We start from the raw sequence: 23,536 nt of genomic DNA, 5'->3' as shown, positions 1-23,536 counted from the left end.
AGCAGGGAAGGAAGTGGTCAGGGCACCACGGGCCCTGGAGGTGCCTCTCCTCCACGTAGCCAGGCAACAGGACACACAGCGAATGTAGAAAAACTTCATTTGCAGACGATACAAATAGAAAGACAAACCGCTCCTGTCCTTGGTGAAAGGGAGTGTCATCCAGGGAGCAGTCCCAGGCGGGCACTACGTTGGGGTGCCCACGAGCCCCGCGGGACCCTGGCCCAGCGTCTGCCCAATCACGGCCGTCTCCAGAGGCTTGAAGCCCACGTTGTCCAGAGGGATTCCGAAGGCCAGGAGCTTAGCCTCATAGGTGCGCAGCAGGTCACTGTGGGCCTGTGGGGTGAGAGCAGCATCGGGAGGGGCGGAGCCACACGGAGGGTGACTCTAGCCCAGGCCTTACTCAGCTCTGGAGGGTGCAGGACGGTGGTGGAGGAAGACCATTTAAAGCTAACCTTTACCAACGGCTCACGGTACGCCACACCTGATCATAAGCACCTTCACGTACATAACTCAGCTAACCCACAACGGGAGACGCTGCCATTATTCCTGTTTCACAGATGGGGAAACTGAGGCAGAAGATACAGACTCAGAGCAGAACTATAGTCTGAACGTGCTCCTGGCTCCTGGCCAGGCATTTCTCATTCAAATCGGTCACCCCTGACTTCGCGGGTATGACCTTCCACGTGTATATGACCCTCCCTGCCTTGTGGGTGCAGAGTGCAGGCGGCCCTCCATCCCCCGATCCCAGGAAGGCTAAGGTCTGGACAACAGTGCTGGTGGGGCTAACACAGGCAAGGTTCCTGTTCCCCCGCTCTGGAAAATGGATACTTTTTAAAGAGTTAATTGCATCGGATTGGTTACAAGGGATTGAAATGCGCAGGAAATGCCTGGAGCCTGGTCTGACATCATCGTCACCATTATCAAGAAAAAGGTGCTGATGCTTGGAGCTGAGATTTAAAGGGTGAACTCAGGCTGGGCTCCAGACAGAACTTGGGGGCTAGGTCCCGGCTCTCACCTTTTTCTGGGGGTCGGACCTCCTGACAATCAGATACATTCCCTTAGAACTGCACACACCAGTAGATGGTTCTAATTTTGTAGATCTAAGTATCAGGGGATGCCAGAGCATATAAGGGAAGTGTCCAGATGGGCAGGGCTGAGGAAAGGCTCAGGGAGATCTGGTCACGGGCGCTGGAGCCCAGCACCAGTGACAGGCATTGCCTCCCTCCTGGGGTTCCACAACCCAGGGTGCACAGTAGAACCAGGATGCAATGTCCACCGGCAGGTTTATGGGCTTATCTGAGTCACACTCACGGGGTGGCTGCTTGAGGTAAATGTAGGCAGCGCTATGTCTGCATTTCCCACAGGCAAAGCCAAGGCAGAGCTGGGGGCTCACCCACAGAGGAGTGAATACTGGGTAGAGGGCCCAGGCCTCTGGGGCTCATGAGGCAGACAACAGAAGGGTCAAGGCGCTCCCTGCCACTCCGCAACAGCGGGAGGCCTCCACACTGCTGGTGGCTTTGGTGAGGGTACGGGGTGCAGCTTTCATCAGACTTACAAAGGAGTGAGAGAAGCTTAGACTCGTAACTGTCCCCTACATAGAAGAAGCAAAGGAGGCCCATCCAGTCACCCCGGAGCCCAGGTCGGCAAGAGTAAAGGGTCAAACAGGGAGACAGGGACAGAGTGCCCTCATTTAGCAGACATCCACTGGGCAGGCCCCTGTAAGGGACACCAGGACCATGGCCAGAGCTGAGACAGGGTTGTCTCAAGCCTGGCAGCTACAGGTCTCCCGGGTGGCCAGGATGCCAGCACAACCGCACTCCCGTGGCAGCATCAGAGACCCAGTCCACACACACAGTGACCCTTAGAAGGCCCAGACAGCCTCAGGCTGTGTATGCCTCAAAGTGTAAATAAGGTGGGGCCCTGAGAGAGAGTCAAGGAGTCTCCTCATACCTTGCAGACCCGGGCCAACTCATACTGCAAGTCCTTGATAGTGTTGTTCTTTGATTCTAGAACATCCTAAGGAGAGAAAGGTGGATGTGAGTTAGAGCTTGTCTTTGAGCTGAGGTAGACAGGGATTGGCAGGGGTCTGGGAGCTCCAGCAGGGGACCTCAGACATCCAGGGAATGGCAGCCTGACCCCATCACGGTGTGCATCCACACAGGGCGCAGCCAGCCAGCACAGAAAGGTCTTCAGAGGAGAAAGGGAAAATACCATCTGCCTCTCCAGATGGCGACTGTCTAGATGGTGGGAAGTGAGGACAAGAGATTAGAGAAGCCAGGCCAACCATGGCCCAGGGAAGGCCCCTTGAACCCCTACCTGCTGCCTGGAGGGTTCCTGCCTGGCAAGAGAAGTAAGTGTCCAGAAAAGGCAAGAGCTGACACGCCGTACCCTGGCCCACAGGCCCAGCTGCAGCAACCACTGAGGACGGGACTGATTTCATCATGAGTGCTGGCAACACAACCTCATCCAGCTCCAAGACCAGCTGCCCCTCCCAAAAGTAGAGACAGGAAAGCCATCCTGACCTTTCTAACAGGGCCCTCGCTCCCCGCCGGCCGGCGTTCACAGGGATTCACACACAAACAAGGACAAGGACACAGATGGGCCCCCAGACCCAAGTCCATGGTGCTGCCAGCCCAGACTAGGCCCCTCCCATGTGGCTGCACCACCACAGGCCCCGAGAGCCTGTCCTGAGTGACTCAGGCCCTCCTGGCCCTGCCACCCCCTGAGCCTGGACTCACTGCTGCCGGAAAGCAGCACCTGGTCTCATCCAGAAATGGGCACTACATAATCTCGGACTCCTCAGCACTTCTCCACCAGCAATAAGTCCTTCACCCCTACTCAGTGCCAGCTCACCTCCCACCTTCCCAGAGGGTTCTCTCTGATCCAGTCTGCCCCACCCAGGACCTTCCATGTTTCCTCACCAGCCCCAAACCCAGGGGCACAGCCAACAGCGTGAGAATCACCCCCATCCCTCTGGCTCTGCTCCCTTCGCCTCAGCCCTGCGCTCCCCCCAACACCCAAGCAGCAGCAAGGGGCTCACAAGGATACAACCAAGTGGGAGCTGCAAGCTTAAGGTCAAGGCCAGGTGGGCAGTAGGCCAGTGCAGGATGCTTTACATAAACATGAAGTGACCTGACACAGAGTTAATCCTCAGGGCCTGGGTGTCATGTGAGCAAAGGGGGGTTTATGTTCAGCTGAACTACACAGGGACAAATCACCTAAAAAATGCTACCTGTGTAGGGACACCTGGGTGACTCAGTCAGTTAAGCGTCTGACTCTTGGTTTGGGCTCAGGTCGTGGTCTCACGGTTTGTGGGTTTGAGCCCAGCATCAGGCTCCGGCACTGTCAGTGCAGAGCCGGTTTGGGATTCTCTGTCTCTCCCTCTCTCTCTGCCCCTCCTCTGCTCGCTCTCGCTCTCTCTCGCTCTCAAAATAAATAAATAAAACATTTTTTTAAAAACGCTATGTGTGCCATTTCTCAGGATGAAACACACTTGCGCAAACTGAAGCAGTCAGCAGCCCCTAACTCCGAAGATCTGTTTCTCCATGAAGGAAAAGCAGACACACACAGGCACCGTCTATCCTGGAAGGATCCATCTCTGGGACAAGCTGGCCTCTCCTCACTGGGCCTCTCCATAAAGACATGCAGACCAGCTGCGTTCGCTGGGGCCATGCACACCCGCATCTGTCTCCCAGGCACCCAAGGGCACTGCACCTGGGGTTGTCTCAGGCCTGGCAGCTACAGTAGGTCACCCAGGTGGCCAGGATCCCTGCACAGCCGCACTCCCGCGGCAGCCCAGAGACCCCTTGTCCAGCCTCACCCGTTCTTTCTGTGACACGCCCCAACTAGGCCCAGGGAACAGAGACACAAGGCCCAGCTCCAGGCAAGACGGCCTGCCAGGTGCTGTCAGGCTTTTGCTTGCTGAGCCAAAGCTGGCAGCTATTGCCAGGGTTCCTCAGCTGGCCCCACCAGCCCATGGGCACCCGGGCCCCATCTGCCTTGTTTACTGCTGTCCCCAGTGCCCAAGATGGTTCCAGCATAGAGGAGCACCACGAGGAACTGTGAACTCGTGGCCTGTGCTCAGACATAACTCCCTCTGGGAACCCTGCCACAGCACCCGCCACCACAAAGGGGCACCCACAGCCCTGCATTTCCCTGTCCTAACTGCCCACGGCCCTGCATTTCCCCACCCTAACTGCCCACAGCCTACATCCGGACATCAAAGCAACCCAGGCAGACTGTGGCAGTAGTCTCAGCTGAGAGCTCATGGGCCTGACTGTCCCCCAGGCCCGTCTCTAGGTTTGCTGCCAAATTCCCGAGGAGCACCGGCCCACAGCAGCTTGAGAAACCCAGGGCCTGATAGGCTGAACTAAACCCATCTCGAGAACTGGACGGGCAGTGGGCTCAGGGCCAGAAGGGCTGAGAGGTTAAGGAGGGGACTGCAGAAGACCTCAGACCTGAGCAAAGCCAGTAACAGAGAACCTGGGGAGCCTGATGGCACACACGGGCCTGTGAGCAGACATCTGCAGCCCCATCTATGCTCAGGCCACAGGAAACCCATGACCCTCCCAACACCACCTGAGGGTCCCCACCGGAATGACGGAGGCTGGACACAAACACACGGAACAAGCGACCCCCAACCCAAGCTCAGGACACCTACTGGGGGGCAAGGACATGAGGCTCCAGCCCCGTACCTCCCCAGGAGCCCGCCTGGGGCCTACCTCCAGCTTGCGGGACACAAGGGTCAGGGCAGCAGGGTCCAGGTTGGAGGCCGCCAGCACCTCATTAATCTGCACCTCTCTCTTCTCCACAGCAGCGCTCAGCGCCTGCAGCTTCCGCTCCAGAACCAGGTTCTTGAAGCCCACCTTCTGCTGCACCTCCAGGATGGCCGCGGTGAACTTCCTGTACAGCTCATCTCGCTCCTGCTGTACCTGCAAGGGACAGGCTGCAGTGGACAAAGAGGCCACCTCCCCCGGAAGCATCTCACTGGTCGGAAGCCCCCTCCCGCCTCTTCCCTGGGCCAGAACATACCAGTTCTGCCGAGTGAACTCCATTCACCAGTGCCCACCCACGGATGGGGGGGCTGGGTGTCATTTACACTGCCGCCACACCCACTCTCTGTGACGGGATTAAAGGGCCGCGGCCATCCACACTGTGGAAAGCAGGAGGAAACACTAACTGGACCCTTGTCTACTAAGGTGTTTCGGGAGGTAGGAGGGCACCCTCGTTAGAGCTGGAGAAGCCCCACAGAGAGGCTGGGGCCCTGGGTTTGTTCAGTAGGCTCAGGAAAGTCATGTCCCTGATCACCCCTACGTCACATCCAAGGCATCAAACTCCAGCAGGCAACGCTTGGGAGTGGGGCCCGTGGGGATCCGTCCACTCCCTCTGCCAGCCCTGGATCCTAGAACATGCCCCACGAGGCAGATCTGGAGACCAGCCTGTCAATAGATAGAAGTGTTCTTTTTCATCTTCCCATTCTTTTTCCTTTAACTGAGCACCTTAAAGAAAAATCAAGACTGTGTGTAAGTATAAAAAGTGAACGCCCCTTAACCCAACTTCCCAGAGGCCTCCATGTGAATCCGTGATGTAACTCCTTCCAGAATGTTCTCTACGTGTGTAAAAACATGTCTTACAGCTAGGAAGAGAAGAGGGTTATGCTCAAACCTGCAGCACCTTCTCCTTCTCCTTACTGTACAGTTTTCCCTCGATTCACTTCAATCAGTCCATCCCTTTGGTCTTCAAAATCTGCTGACACATCGACACGCTTGCTTTTCTCAGGAAACACTGACTTTGCCACACGCCACGAATGACACTCAAACAGAAGAGAAGGGGGCGAAGTGCACAGGCTCCAACGCAAGCCTCTGCAGTCAGCCTCCATTTCCTCCTCCCCAAATGCACACCCCCCTTAGCCAGCAACGGGGCGGGGGGGGTGGGGCGGGGGGGGCGCAGGGCACATCTCACTGGTGACTCAAGGGTCCTTCTCCTGGCTGGCCAGCAGCCTGCAGGACCCTCAGAGGCATCTCTGAAGAAGGTGACTCTAGATCTGATGGGATGATGGGATGTACCTGAGGAATGTGGACCATTCCATAATCACTGTGTGTGAGCAGGAATCTCAATCAGGTGAGAAAAGGAACAAAACCTGAATGAAAAGTTTAAAAGACGGAACTGCTCTGCCTGGCATGTGTGCCACTCACGGGGTACCTCAGAAACGCACAGTCAACGAGACATCTTCCACCCAATCACATCAGCGAGTTTTGAATTAGTGACATCTGGTCCGGGCAGGAAGTGGCCCCTTGGGTGCTTTGGGCAGAGTCATAACTCAGAACAACGCTCTGTGCAGCCTCTACCCAAATTCGGAACACAAACCTTTTGGCCCAACAAGCCACTGCCAGGGACTGACTTTAAAAAAGGGGCGCCTGGGTGGCGCAGTCGGTTAAGCGTCCGACTTCAGCCAGGTCACGATCTCACGGTCTGTGAGTTCGAGCCCCGCGTCGGGCTCTGGGCTGATGGCTCGGAGCCTGGAGCCTGTTTCCGATTCTGTGTCTCCCTCTCTCTCTGCCCCTCCCCCGTTCATACTCTGTCTCTCTCTGTCCCAAAAATAAATAAAAAAAATTTAAAAAAAAATAAATAAATAAATAAAAGAGATGCTCACCCCTGCACAAAGGTAAACTTAAAAGGAGGACAGTGGCAGTGGTTTGTAACAGCAAAGGACGAAAACGAAGACATCTCTCCAGGGGAAGTGGCTGCATAACAAATGGAGCCTTCTGGGGCGCCCGGGTGGCTCGCTCGGTTAAGCGTCCGACTTCGGCTCAGGTCATGATCTCACAGTTTGGGAGTTCGAGCCCTGCATCAGGCTCTGTGCTGGCAGCTTAGAGCCCAGAGCCTGCTTCGGATTCTGTGTCTCCTTCTCTCTCTGCCCCTCCCCAACTTGTGCTCTGTCTCTCTATGTCTCTCAAACAATAAATAAATGTAAAAAAAAAAAAAAAATTTTTTAAACGGAGCGTTCTGGCACAGAGCCGAACATGACTGTTGTGTGTGTACAATCTGGAGACAGCACAATCAAGGTGAGGTTAAAAAGAAAAAAAAAGCACAGCGTTCTTAAGGCATGAAGCCACCCGTGCCTAAGGGTGCACAGGAAGAAGTCTGCACAAAACTCAAGGAGCCGCTACCACTCGTGAGAACCAGCACTGCACAGCAGGAGGGCCCTCTCATTTTCACTCACAGACGGCAGGGTTCCAGGCTTCTTTACACGTGTGCCCGACAGTTTACTGCTTAAACACACGTACACACATGGAAAAGACCCTCGATGCAAGGGCCAGGTACCCTTCACGTGCTTCAGAGGTGAGCCGCGGGGAAAGAGAATTGGGGGTGATGGTCTCCCAGCAGGGCACCTGCTCTGTGAGACCCCGGGCCTTCTCTAGAATGTACCACAGGGTTTTGCCTCATAAGGCTGCAGAGCATGAGAAGCGGACAACAGGACTCCCAGCTTTCGAACCTAGAAACCCGGCCGCGGTTCTAGGGCTTCCTGGAACCAGTGGCCGAGCCAGGGTTACAGGAAGGGTCTCTCCCTGACCGGGGGTCCCCGGGATGCCGGCCTGGCATCTGCTCACCTTGAGAAATCGCTGCTCCAGCACCTCGTGTTCCCACTGGAGGTCCTTCAGCGCTTTCTCGGCAACCTTCAAACGTGCTTTTGTGCGCTGGAGAGAAAATGAAGGGTGGAGGACAAAGTGTTCAGGACCAGGCGTCCACGCAATGCAGGCTCCTGGGGGACGGCAAGGCCAAAAATAACTGTGGAAGAGAGCTGCCTCGGGGGCACCCGGTGTCTCTGGGTCAGGGCTGTCAGTTCGAGCCCCATCCTCAGTGTAGAGATTGCTAGAATGAATGAAGGAACGAACGAATGAACGAAGGACTGGCTCAAGGACACCAGCAGCTGAGCGCCCCCCGCAGCAGGCTGGTGGAAACGCCTATTGCCCAGAACGTGCACCAGCTTAACATCCTGTCCATGGAGGACACCAGTCAGAGAAGCTGAGATTCAGCCCCCCAGTCCTGCCCTGAAGGCCGACCCTGCTCTGGGACCCAGGAGACACCTTGCTGATGTCCCTCCGCTCCTAGCCCAGGAGGAAGTGCAAGGAGGGAGGCACAGTCAGGCAGAAACTCACAACCAGGGTCTGTCTGTCCCTCTCATAGTTCCCGAGCTTCTTCTGCATCTCAGTCACGTCGTCCCGAGCCTTCTGGAGAGGGTCTGTCAGGCGCTTGTTCTGCGCGGACACCTCCATCATCTCCCTCTCGAGGTGACCTTCCTTCTTGCGCGTGTCCTCCAACTGCTCCTGTTGGCACAAGTACGGCAGGGGTGCGGCAGGGGTTCGGCAGGCAGAGCCGAGGTCTTCAGAGGGCAGAGCCAGGAGCCCTCCTGCCCACCGCCCACCAAGGACGGTCCTGAAGACCTGTTCTGTGTATAAACACGGAGTAATTTTGCAGTCTTCACTTATTCTGAATCTTCTAGGAAGGCTGCTTCCACACAAATTGAGATTACACTTTTCCAGGACCCGAGGGGCATTCCCCACCGTGGGAACTCTGTCCCTGCCAGCACTTGCATGGTGATGACCTGTGCAGCCATGCTGGGGCTCCCACTACATTCTGCATGAAGCTTCCACCTGTCGAATGTGTCCTTTTCACGAGCCCCACCTACGCTACAGTCAGGGCAACATCCTGGCTGCCGCCAGCCACAGGTGTGGAGAGGCTCCATCATGAATTCAAACAAGGACAGAGGGGCACCATCAAACATTTTTAAAAGGAGAGTAATGGGCCCGACGGGGTGGAGACCTAGCGTCTGGGGCCCCCGGCCCAGCCGGCCCTAGCGCAGCACCTTGAGGGAGTTGATGAGAGCCAGGTTATTGAGGGTGATGTCGTTGTAGTAGTTCTTGATGTCCGTAAAGGCTTCTTCATGCCGCTGCATCAGCATGTTGATCTGGCTGTTCTTTCTCTCCTCCACCTCGTGGATCTCAGTCTTTCTCCTCAGGTCAAGTTCATCCCTAAGCATCTTCATTTTTTTATCGTACTTGGCCTCAATTTCTGAAAGGCAGAAGCACATATAGGGCAGCTTAGCAGAGGAACAGGTGGCCAGTGTCTATCAGAATAGATGGAACCTATGGGCACCTGGGCAGCTCAGTAGGTTGAGCGTCCGACTCTCCATTTCGGCTCGGGTCATGATCTCATGTTTCATGGGTTCGAGCCCCATGTCCGGCTCTGCACTGATAGCATGGAGCCTGCTCGAGATCCTCTCTCTCCCTCTGTCTCTCTCTGCCCCACCCCTGCTCATGCTCTCTCAAAAAATAAACATTAAAAAAAAAAAAAGAATAGATGGGACTTCTAAACACGGCCCAGGAACATCCACCGGGATGAAGGCTGTGCACACAAGCGCGGCCAAAGCACAGGACGGGTTTGAGTGGACCTCTCTCTGCTGAGGCTCACAGATGACATATTCAGCACACACACCACTGTCTGCCTTCCTTTGCCCGTAGCAGGCATTGATAATCAATCCCGGGGTTAGGGTTCCCAAAACCAAGTGTCAGCTGATCCCACGGCTCGGTGGTCATCCAGGCCGACTCTAGAGCTTTATTAGTGAACCCGACAGACTTCTCAAATGGGAGCCTCCTCAGGCCAGAAGCCATGAAAAGACTATTCTAAGAATACTGCCCACAAGACAATAACTGCCACGTGCCTCAAACTGCTGATTTGTGCCAGGAGTAGGGACGTAGGAGGTAATCACAGCCTCCCCAACTTGCGTGGAAGTAAGTTGTTCCGGGATTCTGGGCAATCCGTCAGCCTTGGAAACTACATTTTCTCTCTGCGTGTCTAGGCCATTTTAACCTGGTTTCTGTGCCCTGGGTGAGCAGGCCCTAGAGGTAAATTCTCCTTCTGACAGGACGCATGTAAGGAACTGACCTCGCACTTGCCTCTCGAAGTCATTCCGCATCTTGGTGACCTCCTCGCTGTGCTTCTGCAAAGGCAGAGAAGCAGGCCGTTACTAGGTGACAGACACACACAGAAGCCTCTCCCTGGGGCTGGCCCTGCTCCTCGGTGGTATGGAAAATCCAACTCCGTAAACTCTGCGCTGTTTCTGGAGGGTGCTGGGTTCCCCTCATCTCCGAGCTCTTGGACCATGCTCAGAATAACGTGGTTTTGGTAACTTCCGTGTTTCATAATTCACTTTCCTTGGTTAATGACCGAATGTTAACAGACGTGCTAAACACTGACCGTGCTTGGCCCCTCACTCAGCTTGCCCACAGGTCGGAGAGCACGGGCCATGTCTACATGAGCTGCAGGTTCTCTCCAGATGCCTGACGGCCTGCTTCAGCTGTGACTTAGAGCAGCATTCACAATCATTTTCACAGTTATATAGAGAGGTTTTGAATAGAAAATTTAGATTATTTTTTATAGGATAGTACTTTTGCACAAAGGGGAGTTCTGACCACATAACTACTCCATATCCAGGCCTCAGGTAAGCAGACAGCCTCACATCACCAAATTCACTGGAAGTCTGTCTGTCAGCAAAGACCAGACTATTCTTATAGGTCCAAGACTTCACCGTCAGCCTTCACTGCAGTTTTTTCTTAGTTGAGGCTGCGGTGCCTCCAGCATGAGGCAAACGTATTGACAAAGTCTTCCGAACCCACAGCCAAGAAGAACCTTAGAAAACCAAAGTCAGGCACATCTTCCCTCTGCCCAAAACCTGCAAAGTTCGCCCAACTAAACCCAGGTCAACAGCTGGGTCCTGACTGTGGCTTTTGATGCCGACAAGCTCTGACCTACCTGCCCAGCCACCTTGCCCCTTGCTCCTCTGGGCCTCCACACCAGCCCATCCCCTATGCCTTCTCCAGACCTGGTCTCCCTAAGCCTGGCTCAGCCCCACCGCCTTCCAGCCTTTGCCCAAACATCACCTTCTCAATGAGACACTCCCAGAATTCCTTGTAGAAGAATACAACCCTACCCTCAACCCACTGCATCCTCTTCCCCGCACTGCTCTTCCCACAGCGTTTATGCCTGTGGATGTGCTCCACGTATCCAACACTTCGTTCTGTCTTTTGTCTCCTTCCTGGACTTTCAACCACGCGTGGGCAGTCATCCTCTCAGTCCTGTTCCCTATATGTCCCCAGAGATCAGAACAGGGCTTGGCACCTTATGGGCACCAGGCAAATGAATCTCAACCTCCACCTGGAACCCCCAAGCCTCACTCAGAAAGGACCAAAAAGTCAGCCAGGTGCTTATGAACCCAGCTTGCATGACAAACTGCCATGGCCACGGAGGGGCTGGCATACCAGACATGTTAATGGTTGCGTATGTTTCTTTTTTTTTTTAAATGTTTGTTTATTTTTAAAAGAGAGAGCACGAGCAGGGGAGGGGCAGAGAGAGAGGGAGACACAGAATCTGAAGCAGGCTCCAGGCTCTGAGCTGTCAGAACAGAGCCCGGCACAGGGCTCGAACTCACAAACTCGAGATCACGACCTGAGCCGAAGTCGGACGCTCAACCGACTGAGCCACCCGGGCGCCCCGGTTCTGTATGTTTCTAAATGCACCTGACAGACTCCCTGGGAAAGCAGCCAGGTGTCAGGCGTCAGCAGCACATGAAGAGGACCCTAGGCTGGATTTTCCCCTTGGGAAGTCCATTTGTTGCTCAGCTCTGAAATAAAATTCTGTACTTGGCCCCCAAATGGGATCTGTCTTTTTCTTAAATAGTTCAACGAATTCCCAAAATGCAGGAAGCTTCTAAGCAAAATATGAATTCCCAGGTAAGCTGACTAACCGGGAGTTCACGGTCCCCAGCAGCCAGTCAGGCACTGGCGGCCCTCACACCTACCAGCCGCAGGTTCTTCACCACCACCTCGTTGGCCAGCTCCTGCTCCTTGAACTCCACCTTCAGTGCCCGCATGTCCTTGCGCAGTGCACCCTCCTGTGCGCAGTGCTCCCTCTGGGCCAGCTTCATGACCACGGTACCCTCAGCCTTCATCTCTGTCAGGTTGTTCTGATGCTCGTACAGCAGGTGCTTCACCTTCTGCTTGTACACCTGCAGGCAGCGAGAGCACCGCTTGCTTCCCTGCACACTCTCACCCACACCCCTGCACACGCACACTCGCCTGCTCACCTGCCCGTGCATGCTCACCTGCAGGCACATATCCTTTTTTTTTTTAATGTTTTATTTATTTTTGAGAGAGAGAGAGAGAGAGAGAGAGAGAGAGAGCGCACAAGTTGGGGAGAAGCAGACAGGGAGACAGAGCTCCAAGCTGACAGCAGAGATCCCGATGTGGGGCTCGAACTCACGAACCAGGAGATCATGACCTGAGCCAAAGTCGGACGCCTAACCGACTGAGCCACCCAGGTGCCCCGTGCACATACCCTTTTATAAAAAATACTTTCACGAGTATTTCATGAGTGGCTCAGTCAGTTAAGTGTCCAACTCTTTTTTTTTTTAATTTTTTTTTTTTTAATGTTTATTTCTGAGACAGAGAGAGACAGGGCATGAGTCGGGGAGGGGCAGAGAGAGAGGGAGACACAGAATCGGAAGCAGGTTCCAGGCTCTGAGCTGTCAGCACAGAGCCCGATGAGGGGCTCAAACTCACAAACCCTGAGATCATGACCTGAGCTGAAGTCGGTCGCTCACCTGACTGAGCCACCCAGGCGCCCCTAAGTGTCCAACTCTTGATTTCAGTTCACGTCACGATCTCCCATGTCAGGCTCTGCGATGAGCATGAAGCCTGCTTGGGATTCTCTCTCTCCCCCTCTCTCTGCCCTTCCCCCACTCGTTCTCTCTCTCTCACTCTCTGCCCTTCCCCCACTCATTCTCTCTCTCTCTCTCTCTGAAAATAAATAAACTTAAAAAAACAACAAACCTTCATTTCCCAGTGTAAAGGATACAAAGGGCTGTGACCCCAAAGCAAGCAACAAAATGCCCCCCTGCCCCTGCCCCGTTCTTCTGTGCCATATGGTATGTCCCGCAGGGACGGGCAGGCCAGCTGCATTTACCTTGATCTCAACCTGGTGCCTCTCCTCAGCCTCCTCCATTTCCCGGTCCTTGTTTCGCAGCTCGGCCTTCTTCTCCTCCAGCTGCCTCCGCGTGATCTCCCAGAAGGTATGGATCTTGTCCCGCTCCAACTGGAAGTAGTTGCGCTCCTCACGCTCACGGTCCAGCTCCTCGCGGACACGGCTGACATGCTCCTCCACCTGCCGGGCAGAGCGCAGCCGTGAGGCCCAGCAGGGCCCTCCCCCCGCCCCTGCCCACGGCGAAGAAGAAAGAAAGGCCGTTCTCACCCAAACACAAGTAAAAACTAAAAGTGGGATGTTAAAATATGATGCTAGAAAGGTCCCGAGGACAGGACATGATTCAGAAAATAGCAGAAGTACCTTGAATGTAACCAATAATCAAAATATGACTGTATCTTTTCATCCATTCCCAGGAATTTATACTAGAGGAATTTCTCAAAAGAACGCAAGGGTTGGGGCGCCTGGGTGGCTCAGTCAGTTGGGCGTCTGACTTTGGCTCAGGTCACGATCTCACCGTGCGTGGGTTCGAGCCCCGCGTCGGGCTCTGTGCTGACAGCTCAGAGCCTGGAGCCTGCTTCCGATTCTGTGTCTCCCTCTCCCTCTGCCCCTCTCCTGCTCATGCTCTCTTTCTCTCAAAAGTAAATAAACGTTAAAAAATTAAAAAAAAAAAAAAAAAAAAAAAAAGAACCAAAAAATACAAGAGTTATCTGCTCAAAGACATTAGCCACACCATTATTACAACAGCAAGAAAAGTTTAAAGGAAGTAATCTGAGATGATTTTAAATAGGGAAATGGTTGAGAAATTAGAGTAAATCTACTAAAAGATTATAGGGCCCAAAGACACATAAATATGAAAATGATGGAGCAGCATGTACACACGTGAACAAAACAATGCTAAATTAAAAACCATTCACCTTCTGGTGGTGCCTGGGTGGCTCAGTTAAACATCCGACTTGATTTCAGCTCAGGTCACGATCTCACAGTTCGAGAGCTAAAGCCCCGTATCTGCACTGTCAGCAAAGAGCCTGCTTGGGATTCTCTCTCTCCCTCTCTCTCTCTGCTCCTCCCTTGCTCTCTCTCAAAATAAGTACATAAAACTTTAAATAAATAAATAAACAAACAAACAAACGCTCACCTTTAAAGGTATGTTAAGCAAAAAAAATATACAAACCCAGAAGAACCCCTAACAGTCAAAAAGGTTTTGTCCGAAGCCCACTGCAAATCTCCAAATAGGTTAATTTTTTTTTTTTTTTTTTTTTTTTTTTTTTACGTGGGGCTGGCTCTTGGCTTTCTTGGGAATTTCATCTCCAACGAGAATTAGTCATCTTCGGAGCACAACTTCAGGCCACTCACCGTGAAGTTTTTCTCTCCTGATAACCCCACTCCCCACAGGGAAACCGCACTTCTCACTTCAAGAGAAGGCCAAGGGGCGCTTGAGTGGCTCAGTCGGTTGAGCGTCCGACTCTTGATGGCGGCTCAGGCCATGACCCCAGGGTCATGCACACGGTCTGCACTGAAAGTAGAGCCCACTCGGAATTCTCTCCCACTCCCTCTTTCCGCCCCTCTCCCCCACAAATAAATAAACATTTTTTAAAAAGAGAGAGAGGGGCGCCTGGGTGGCTCGGTTGCTTAAGCGTCTGAGTTCAGCTCAGGTCATGAGCTCACGGTTCATGGGTTCGAACCCTACATCGCGCTCTCTGCTCTCAGCAAATCCTTTGTCAGATCTTTTGTCCCCGTCTCCCTCTGCCCCTACACTGCTCATACTTTCTCTCTCTCAAAAAGAAATGAAACATTAGAAGATAAAAGTAAAAATAAATAAAAAAAATGAATTAAAAACTTTAAGAAGAGAGAAGGCCAAGATAACAAGCCCCCAAGGAGGGGCAGCCGGAGCTCTGTGGTGGGGAACCTGGGTGGGGCTTGCCTCCCCGTGGGGGTCTGATGAGGGGTTCAGCAGATGACAGTGTCCTCATGGCACAGACCTTTCGTATCTAGACTCAAACAGATAGCCTAAACCAGGCTCCTACCTAGTTCGATTGACTCACAGTCTTAGATTTCCCTCAATATTTAGGTTTCTTATAAATATCCAGATTTCTAGCTTCTCTTTGAAAAGCAGAAAACAGACCACACTGGAGCCCAGTGCCCCCAAGGTAACCATCCAATGAACTGACTGCAGCTGTCCACAGTCCCTCACCCAGCTGTCCCCAGTCCCTCACCCCTGCCTGGACCCTAGACAGTTCTGAGGTGTCAGTGCCCACATGTGCAACCTAACCGCTGCTGTGTCACAGTTCTGTATCGACAGGGACAAGAAGTAAACGGGGAGACGAGAAACAGCTCAACTGTTGGCAATGTGATGTGCCGTCCATTCTACACACAGCAGCCCCACCCTCTCTCCAAAACACAAACCTGAACCCATCACCATCTCCTTAAACTGCTTGTGGTTCCCCCGCATGTAAAATAAAGCAACGCTTCACTAGTGTACAAGGGCCTCTGTCCAGCTCATCAACTTCAGCTCATGTCACTGTCCCTGCCTCCTTTGTATTTATGTCTTAAAACTATCAAGTGAGTTATTAACACCAACCCACAAGCTGACATGGAACCCTCAAGAGGCCTACAGCAGACACTCACGGGTCAGTCACCAACACAAAGGCTGCAGGGGGCACCACACCTGCTCTCATGGTTCACCATGTGCTGGTTTCCCACTGGAATTATAATTAGACAATTACGTTCTCTGGTCCTTAATGTCGTCACAATGGGTAAGTGGCTTAAAATAATTCCTACTGTTTAATGCAAATAAAATAAACAACAATATCATATATGCATATAACAGCTCAGTAAGCATCAGGTACATAAAAGGATGAGACTGAAAGGATATACAGAAAATTAAAAATAGTTTTTATTTTGGAAAATCATTTCCTTCCAAATTGCTACCACCCTATTTAAAAATGTCTTCAGTGTACTGATGCCTTTTTTAAATTGTACTGTGCTTGAGAGTTTTGGAGCCGACGAGAAGTATGGAAATGGGAAGAGGTGTTATCTTGGTTTGGACACGAGTGCAGGAACACACTGAGGGGAGGTGGACGAGGAGGCAGTGGGCAACAGTCTGTAAGAAGTTCAGAAAGGGGCGCCTGGGTGGCTCAGTCGGTTAGACGTCCGACTTCAGCCCAGGTCACGATCTCGCGGTCCATGAGTTCGAGCCCCGCGTCGGGCTCTGGGCTGATGGCTCAGAGCCTGGAGCCTGCTTCTGATTCTGTGTCTCCCTCTCTCTCTGCCCCTCCCCTGTTCACGCTCTGTCTCTCTCTGTCTCAAAAATACATAAACGTTAAAAAAAAAAAAAAGAAAAAAAAAAAAGAAGTTCAGAAAGACAAACAGCCAGAGACAACTTCGAACGACACTCGCCAGTCCCATCCCGACCTAATTGCTCACCTGCTCCTTGCTCATGTCCTCCGGAGCAAGCCCGTCAACAATCGGGGTAGCTTTGGTTTTCCCTTTCTTCCCTTTCTTCTTGGGCGCCTTTGATTAAAGAAGAGATGATCGGGTAAGACAGGGAGGCCTGGCTCTGATTAATTCCCGGGCTCACCGGAAGAGGAGTACCTGTCGTGGTACCTCTGTCCTACTGCTCACTGGCTCATGCCCCACCTGGAGCACATCACTCCGCCCTAAGGTTTCCCCACCCTTCACCACCCACACACTTCTCTGTTGACACCTCTGGAGAAACAAGGAAAAAAATCTTCCTTTTTAGAAGAGAACATTTTCTCCCTCAGAAAGGAAGGGAGGGGAAACTCATTCCAAATCCACTCCTTGGTACGTGGCAGGGACCTCCTTGGTGTGGATGCAAAATGTGCTTGGCCAGGACAAACCCCAATACCACACTGCCAAATGTTACTATGTTGGCTACAATGCTTGGTCACCACCACAGAGAAACCTGCAAGAAACTGTTCAATAAGTCTAAGGAGAAATATCTCCATAGCAATGATCACAGGTGGCAATAGAAGGCTTCCTTTCTTCCAAATATAAAACTCCTTCAGAGAATCAGAGGCACCTGGGTAGCTCAGTCAGTTAAGCGTCTCTTGATTTCAGCTCAGGTCATGATCTCAGTTTGTGGGATCAAGCCCCACGTCAGGCTCTAAATTCTCTCTCTCCCTCTCTCTCTCTCTCTGCCCCTCTTCCACTCCCGCTGTCTCTCCCTCAAAATAAACAAACTTAAAAAAAAAATCTTTGGGGTATGTGGGTGGCTCAGTCGGTTAAGCACCCCAGTTCAGCTCAGGTCACGATCTCACGGTTCGTGAGTTCGAGCGCCGCGTCGGGCTCTGTGCTGACAGCTCAGAGCCTGGAGCCTGCTTCCGATTCTGTGTCTCCCTCTCTCTCTGCCCCGTCCCCCCCACCCCCGCTCGCGCTCTGTCTCTCTTTCTCTCTCAAAAACAAACATTTAAATAAATAAACAAACAAGTAAATAAACATTATTTATTATTAATTAATTAATTTTAAACATTAAAGTAAATACATAAATAAATCCTTGAAAGAAGCCTTGTCAGGAGCTGAAGCAGACAGCACTCGCCATGGGTGCGCTATAAACGGTTCACCACACGGACCTGCTCTTAGTGTCACTTGCTTTTAACAACTTTGAGGAGATGAGAGACACCTCCCACCCCCACTCACCTCTCAAGGGCCACTCAAGCAGGTACTGAATTTCCAAATCCCTGTCTTTACGCCTAGACTTCTCCCAACTCTGTGACCCATGCTTTTGCATGTGCATGAATCTACATGTTTCTGTAACATATTTGTGTGTCTAAACGTCCCTGTTAATGTTTTCATGTGTGTACGTGCATGTCTACACGTCTCTGTAACATGTTTACGATTACAAAAAAGTTTTACGTGGATATCTCGGAAAACTCAGAAAAGCAAAAAGTGAATAGGAAAATCACCCATATTCCCACAAGCTAGTGATACACATAAGTATTTTAGCGATCTTTTCCAGCTGATTTTAAAAGACCCATCCACTAAAATCTTTCCTCCTCCGAGAAGCCCACCCCATCAGAAGGCCCCAAAGGTTCACCACTACTTGGCAATTCACAGCCAACTGCAGGGGCTTGGAGAGGCATTCTCCCCGCCAGCGGATGGCCCGCGGGCCACATCCCAGAAAAGGCGCTACTGAACGCGTCTATACCATGGGTGCCAGGGCAGCTGCGGGCCCCAATACAGGAGAGAGGCAGGAGGAAGCACTGGAGAGGCGGTGAGCTCCCCGTCTTGCTCGGACAGGCCTGCCTCCCACGGGGTTCTCCAAGGAAACAGCAGTTCTTGTATCCTGGGGCTCTGTCCAGTACTCCTTGCTGTAGCGGGAACTCCAGCCACTGCGGTATGCCTCAGACTCTCCATCCCAGAGACTGGGCGTCCTGGGGTGTCCCCTGACCCCGACTGTGCTCCATGGGACCCTATAATGTCAGACCCTAGGGCCCAAGGATCGGAGGACTGAGACCTCCATAACAAATGGGAAATCTTTTTGTCCCAGGTTCTGTTTTCTGGACAGCTTGCACATCAAGCCCTGGATCTCGGCGCGGGGGTTGGGGGAGGGGGGGGGATGAGCACAGGAGCCTGGAGACCCCAGATCTCTCAGCTCAGCGTGCGTGCGGGATGAGGGATGCGGCATGCGTAGCGCCCCATGCTCTCCTCATGGGAACGCCAGGCGAGCACCAAGGCCTCAATTCCAGGAACCCAGAGCTCCAAGCCTGCCCATTCTTGGGGTCTCAGTGCGCACAGGTCCCGGGACCCCAGGCCTCCCCATCCAGGGGTCTCTTTGCGCGCAGGACTGTCTAACCAAGGAGCCCCTGGCGCCCTCAGGGACCCTAGCCGGGTACCCCGCGCCTCCTCACCATGGCTCTGGTGGTGGATTCCCGCCGCCACCTGCAGACAGACGCGCCCGCCCGACGGAGGCCGCAGCGTCTCCCGGCAACCGATGGGCGGTCCCGCGCGAAACCTCGAAGATCCTCGCGAGACTCGGCCAGCCGGTACAGTCCCTCGCCGCCGCGGAGGCGAGTTCGTAGCAACTCGCGCTGGGCGGGACCTGGGGTTGCCCGAGTCGAGTAGGTCTTGCGGCGGCCTGGTGTCAACCACACTCTGGATCTTCCCGAAGCTCCTAAGCGCATTTCGTTGGGGGATTATGGCGTCTTTTGCGTGTCTCCCCGACTAGAACTTAAGGTCCCCGGAGGGGGAGGAACTGTTTCGTCCACTTCTTACCTACAGCGCCTAGAACAACAGTACATACCAGGTGTTCAGTAAGAGTGCCTTCCACGAAGGAGGGAGACCGCAAGGAAAGACAGATCAGCCGCCCAAGGCTCCCAGACGCTATGCAAATCGGATTCAAATTTGGGCCGAGGTTACGCCCCTGGGCCACACCCCCGCCCACCTTTGAAAATTCCTCCCGCCAGCTGCCGCGGTGAGGGTGGAAGGTAGCTGGGTTTCCGCAAACCATCAGAACAAAACAAAAATAGGAAAGAAAAGTATTTTCCAGCTAGCTCCAAAGTTTTGAAGTCAGCAAGTGTCTCCTCAAAAATTAACTGCTCTGCCTGAGGAGGCCTCCTCTGTGGCCCCCGGTCCTCATGGTGAGGAAAAACTAGAAACCTCTGCCAGGGGGTTCCAGACAGGCACTGCAGAAAAAGCCTTAGGAGGTCCCTTTCCCAACCCCTTGCTCTGAAAACCGCAAATCATTATATGATTTTGCAGGTGAATTTCCAACCCCTGCCACCACCCTGTTGCCCACGTGTATCACTCCCTGTCAATCGGAAGACGAAGAATGTGTCATAAGCAAGTGCCCATCTTCACACACCATTTGTCCTCTTGGTTTGTACACCCTCTCCTTTAACATCTTCCTAACTAGTGATTTTGCAGCAGGTCCTATGTTCCCATCTGTTTGGGGATGGAGAAGATTCCAGAATTTTTTCGCCCTGGAGAGTTGCACTGGGGACAAAGTGTGATTAATGAAGAAGGGATCTGCCAGTCCCACCCAAGGAAGAAGATGCCTCCTTAGCTGGGCTTGTTTAGGCCCCAGGCGCGCACACACACACACACACACACACACACACACAGGCAGTGATCTGAGAGCCACAGTGAGGACCCTGAAGGGCTTCCTGGTTTACCCACAGAAGCCATGACTGCTCTTGGACTGGAGCAGCCAACTGGAAGGACCTACCTTGCACAGAGCCATGATTTATTTATAGCAGGCCCTGAGGCCTTTGTGAGGTCTGGTCATGTCCCTGTGCCTACACCACTGGCCTGATGGGGGCCTCCTCCCCCCGTGCCAGGGCCTCCCAGAAGGAATTTGGCGGGTGAGCCAGTGCAGCTGGGTAACACGGAGGGGTAATTATTGTTATTTAACACTTACTTTGGCAGACCCAATATGCTAGGTGCCTCATGCTGATTGGCTTTTTTGCTTTAGAAGTCTGGGAGTTCTGAATTAAATAAATGCATTAACAAGAATTCCTTTCAGCAAAAAGGGCAAGAAAAAGAAGGTGAGCTCAGGATAACGAGACAGGGAATTCATTTGTCAAAAGCAGCAGCATCGCTTAGTTTATCAGTATGGATTGCAGAGATGAAAAGTTCCACAGAGAGCCCTGGCTGACAACTCCCCGGGCTCCTGACAAGGCCCACAGTGACCTGTGCTTTTCATATTGGATTTGAGTTCAGATTCTTAGAACAGAGCCTTTTCTTCACATGTGTGGCTCAAGATACTTTTATTCAGCATCAAGCTGTGCAGCTCCGAAACCCAGATAAATGGCATCTGAGTTTCCTGCAAAATCACAGAGCAAATGTTAACACAGACAAACCCCCTGACCATATTGTCTAATGTCTGCCTCTTCCTCATGCCTGCTGACTTGGTCAGTTAGGTAAACTGCTTCTGACCACTACATCATCATCGCTTCTCGGCCTTTTGGCTAAGATCAAGTGCAGACCGCTACGTCAACTCAACAGATGCCTGGATGTTAAGGTAATAGAATACTTCAGCGACACCTGGGGGGCTCAGTCAGTTAAGTGTCTGACTCTTGATTTCAGCTCATGAAAGGTCATGATCTCATGGTTCATGGGATCGAGCCCCGTGTCGAGCTCCGTACTGACAGCAAGGAGCCTGCTTGGGATTCTCACTCTCCCTCTTTTTCTGCCCCTCCCCTGCTTGTTCTCTCTCTGTCTCCCTCCCTCCCTCTCCCTCCCTCTCTCTCCCTCTCTCTCTCTTTCAAATTATATAAATAAGCTTTAAAAAAAAAAAAGATAACAGAGGACTTGAGAAGACTGGACTCTCACTTAGAGATAAATAGTGAAGTATTTAAAAATGAAATTATATAATGTGTAGGATTTGCTTCAAAAAAAATCCAGCAATGAAGGGAGGTAATTGATAGTAGAGAGGAAACATGATCAGCCATGAGTTAGTAACTGCTGAGTCTGGGTGTTGGGTACAAGCAGGTTAATTGTGCTATTCTCTCTCCTTTTGTTTAAAAATGTTCTTAATGAAAAGTTCAAAATAAATAAACACTGGCTCTGGAATCAGATCACCTGCTGGTCACCAGCTGGAATGCCTTAGACAAGACCCCCTCTTGTCTAAAGGCACCCACCTACCATCTCTCAAATAGGGAAAATTATTAAACAATTGCCATTACAGTTACTGTGGCTGCATAACAGGTTATCCCCAAAAGTAATGGCTTGATACAGTAACAATATCAGTTTTGCTCATGAGTCTACAACTCAGCCAAGACTCAGTGGGGGACAGCTCACCTCAGCTCCACAGAAACCCCCAGAGGGGTGGCTCAAAGGCGGGTCTCATGTCTGCCCCATGGCCTGAGGACTTAAGTCCGGTCTACTGGCTGTTGCTGGCCAGAACACACACATTGGCGTCTTGAGTGGCCTGGAATTCCTCACATAAGGTGGCCAGGTTCCAGGGGGTTTCTGAGGGACAGGTGAATCTCCCTTATGACCCAACTTTAGAAGTCACATGGCATCATTTCTGCCACACTCTCTTGGCCAGAGCAGTCACAAGGCTTGCCCAGGTTCAAGCAGGAAAAGTATAGGTGAGGGAGTGTCTTGAGGGGAGTGGAAAGGTTCTGGAAATGGAATCAGAAATACCAATCTGGGGGTGCCTGAGTGGCTCAGTCGGTTGAGCGTCCGACTTCAGCTCAGGTCATGATCTCACTCGCGGTCTGTGAGTTCGAGCCCCACGTCGGGCTCTGTGCTGACATCTCGGAGCCTGGAGCCTGCTTCGAATTCTGTGTCTCCCTCTCTCTCAGCCCCTCTCCCTCTCATGCTCTGTCTCTGTCTCTCTCTCTCTCTCTCTGTCAAAAATAACTAAAAACATTGGAAAAAAAATTTTTTTTAAGAAATACCAATGTGACCATTTTGAGAATATACAATCTGCCACCCCAGCTCACTCTGAACATCCAGTACCTATCCCCTGTCCCAACTTCCCAGGGCACTCACTGGCTTGCTTATGGCCCCACCACCCATCCTAGAACTCAGTTTTGTCCCTGGAAAGCCAAATCTCTGCCTTTTGGGGTCACATGGAGGCCAGTGGCTCACAGCAAGGGCTGGTTCTACAGGGTCACGAAATCATTTTAGAAGGTTGCAAACTGCAGTCTTTGTTTTCACTTGTTTTGTAAACTAAAGAAAAATGGGAACCATTAGCCAGCCTCGGGGACTGACAGTCTCAAAGGCTGTGGGCTCCCTGAAACTGGAGTTGGGCTGGGCAACGAGGGCCTTCCTCCAGTGGCTGAAACTGTATGGACCACCTGCCTTTGAGAGGGTGCCTGTCCTGCAAACACCAAGTTCATACCCACCTCCCTCCTCTGTGGGCCTTTTTCACTCCCAGCTGGGTACAAACTCTTTCTCCCTGATGCCCTTCTGTGGTTGGTTTTGTTTTTATAAAAGTGCAGTCTTTGGGCTTGAATTCGGACCCTCTGGCTTCCAGTGCCTGGCTGTGCAGCCTTGGTCAGGTTACCTACCCTCTCTGTGCTCAACGTCTGCACCTGGAAAAACAGGACACCGTCTTCTTTGGATCTCTGGGAGAATTAATGAGATACTGCGCACAAAGAACTTGACACAGGGACGCATTCCAGGGGCGTGTGTTTGCGGTTCTCGACGCGCCCGGATCCTGCCTGCCTCCCCGGGGCGCCCTGGCTGCCCGCTCCCACCTCCCTACCTCCCATCCCCCACCCGCGCCCCACTCCGGCCTCGCCGTTCCACTCCCGCCCAACCCCACCCACATGTGTTCTCCATAGTATTAGCCACAATCTGCAAATCTTTGCTTACAGGCCAGGGGTGTGGGCGCCGCCTTTGCCTCTCCTCGTGCCTCCCCTCCATGGCCAGCGAAGCACCGACGAGTGGCTGGCACCCCATAAATATCTGGGGGCGAACAAACGGACGGAAGTCGGCGCGGCTGCGGGAGGAGCGTGCGCGCTGGGGGCGCAGAGGGCGCTAGAGCCGCACCCGCGATGGGACGCCGCCGCCGGATGCGCAAGGGTCC

At 52.7% G+C, this 23,536-nt stretch overlaps 1 protein-coding gene and 1 long non-coding RNA gene across 2 annotated transcripts; one reads left to right on the top strand and one right to left on the bottom strand.

The window, feature by feature from the left end:
- Positions 1–80: 80 nt before the first annotated feature.
- GAS8 (growth arrest specific 8) lies at positions 81–23,513 on the bottom strand. Its single transcript, XM_049622948.1, has 12 exons — positions 23,323–23,513; positions 18,906–19,278; positions 16,462–16,548; positions 13,021–13,218; positions 11,858–12,064; positions 9,946–10,000; positions 8,867–9,072; positions 8,160–8,327; positions 7,611–7,697; positions 4,722–4,931; positions 1,951–2,016; positions 81–333 (listed from the first exon to the last, which is right to left on the bottom strand). The coding sequence occupies exons 2-12, from the start codon at positions 19,176–19,178 to the stop codon at positions 184–186; spliced, it is 1,707 nt and encodes a 568-aa protein (XP_049478905.1). The 5' UTR covers positions 19,179–19,278; positions 23,323–23,513; the 3' UTR covers positions 81–183.
- Positions 19,917–23,291, top strand: LOC125916632 (uncharacterized). Its single transcript, XR_007455993.1, has 3 exons — positions 19,917–20,002; positions 20,912–21,016; positions 22,942–23,291. It is a non-coding gene; the product is annotated as an uncharacterized LOC125916632 (long non-coding RNA).
- Positions 23,514–23,536: the final 23 nt, after the last annotated feature.

Source organism: Panthera uncia, assembly GCF_023721935.1.
Source record: "Panthera uncia isolate 11264 chromosome E2 unlocalized genomic scaffold, Puncia_PCG_1.0 HiC_scaffold_20, whole genome shotgun sequence".
Taxonomy (NCBI): Eukaryota; Metazoa; Chordata; class Mammalia; order Carnivora; family Felidae; genus Panthera; species Panthera uncia.
Note: the sequence above shows the minus strand (reverse complement) of the source record. Positions and strands in the feature narration are given on the sequence as shown.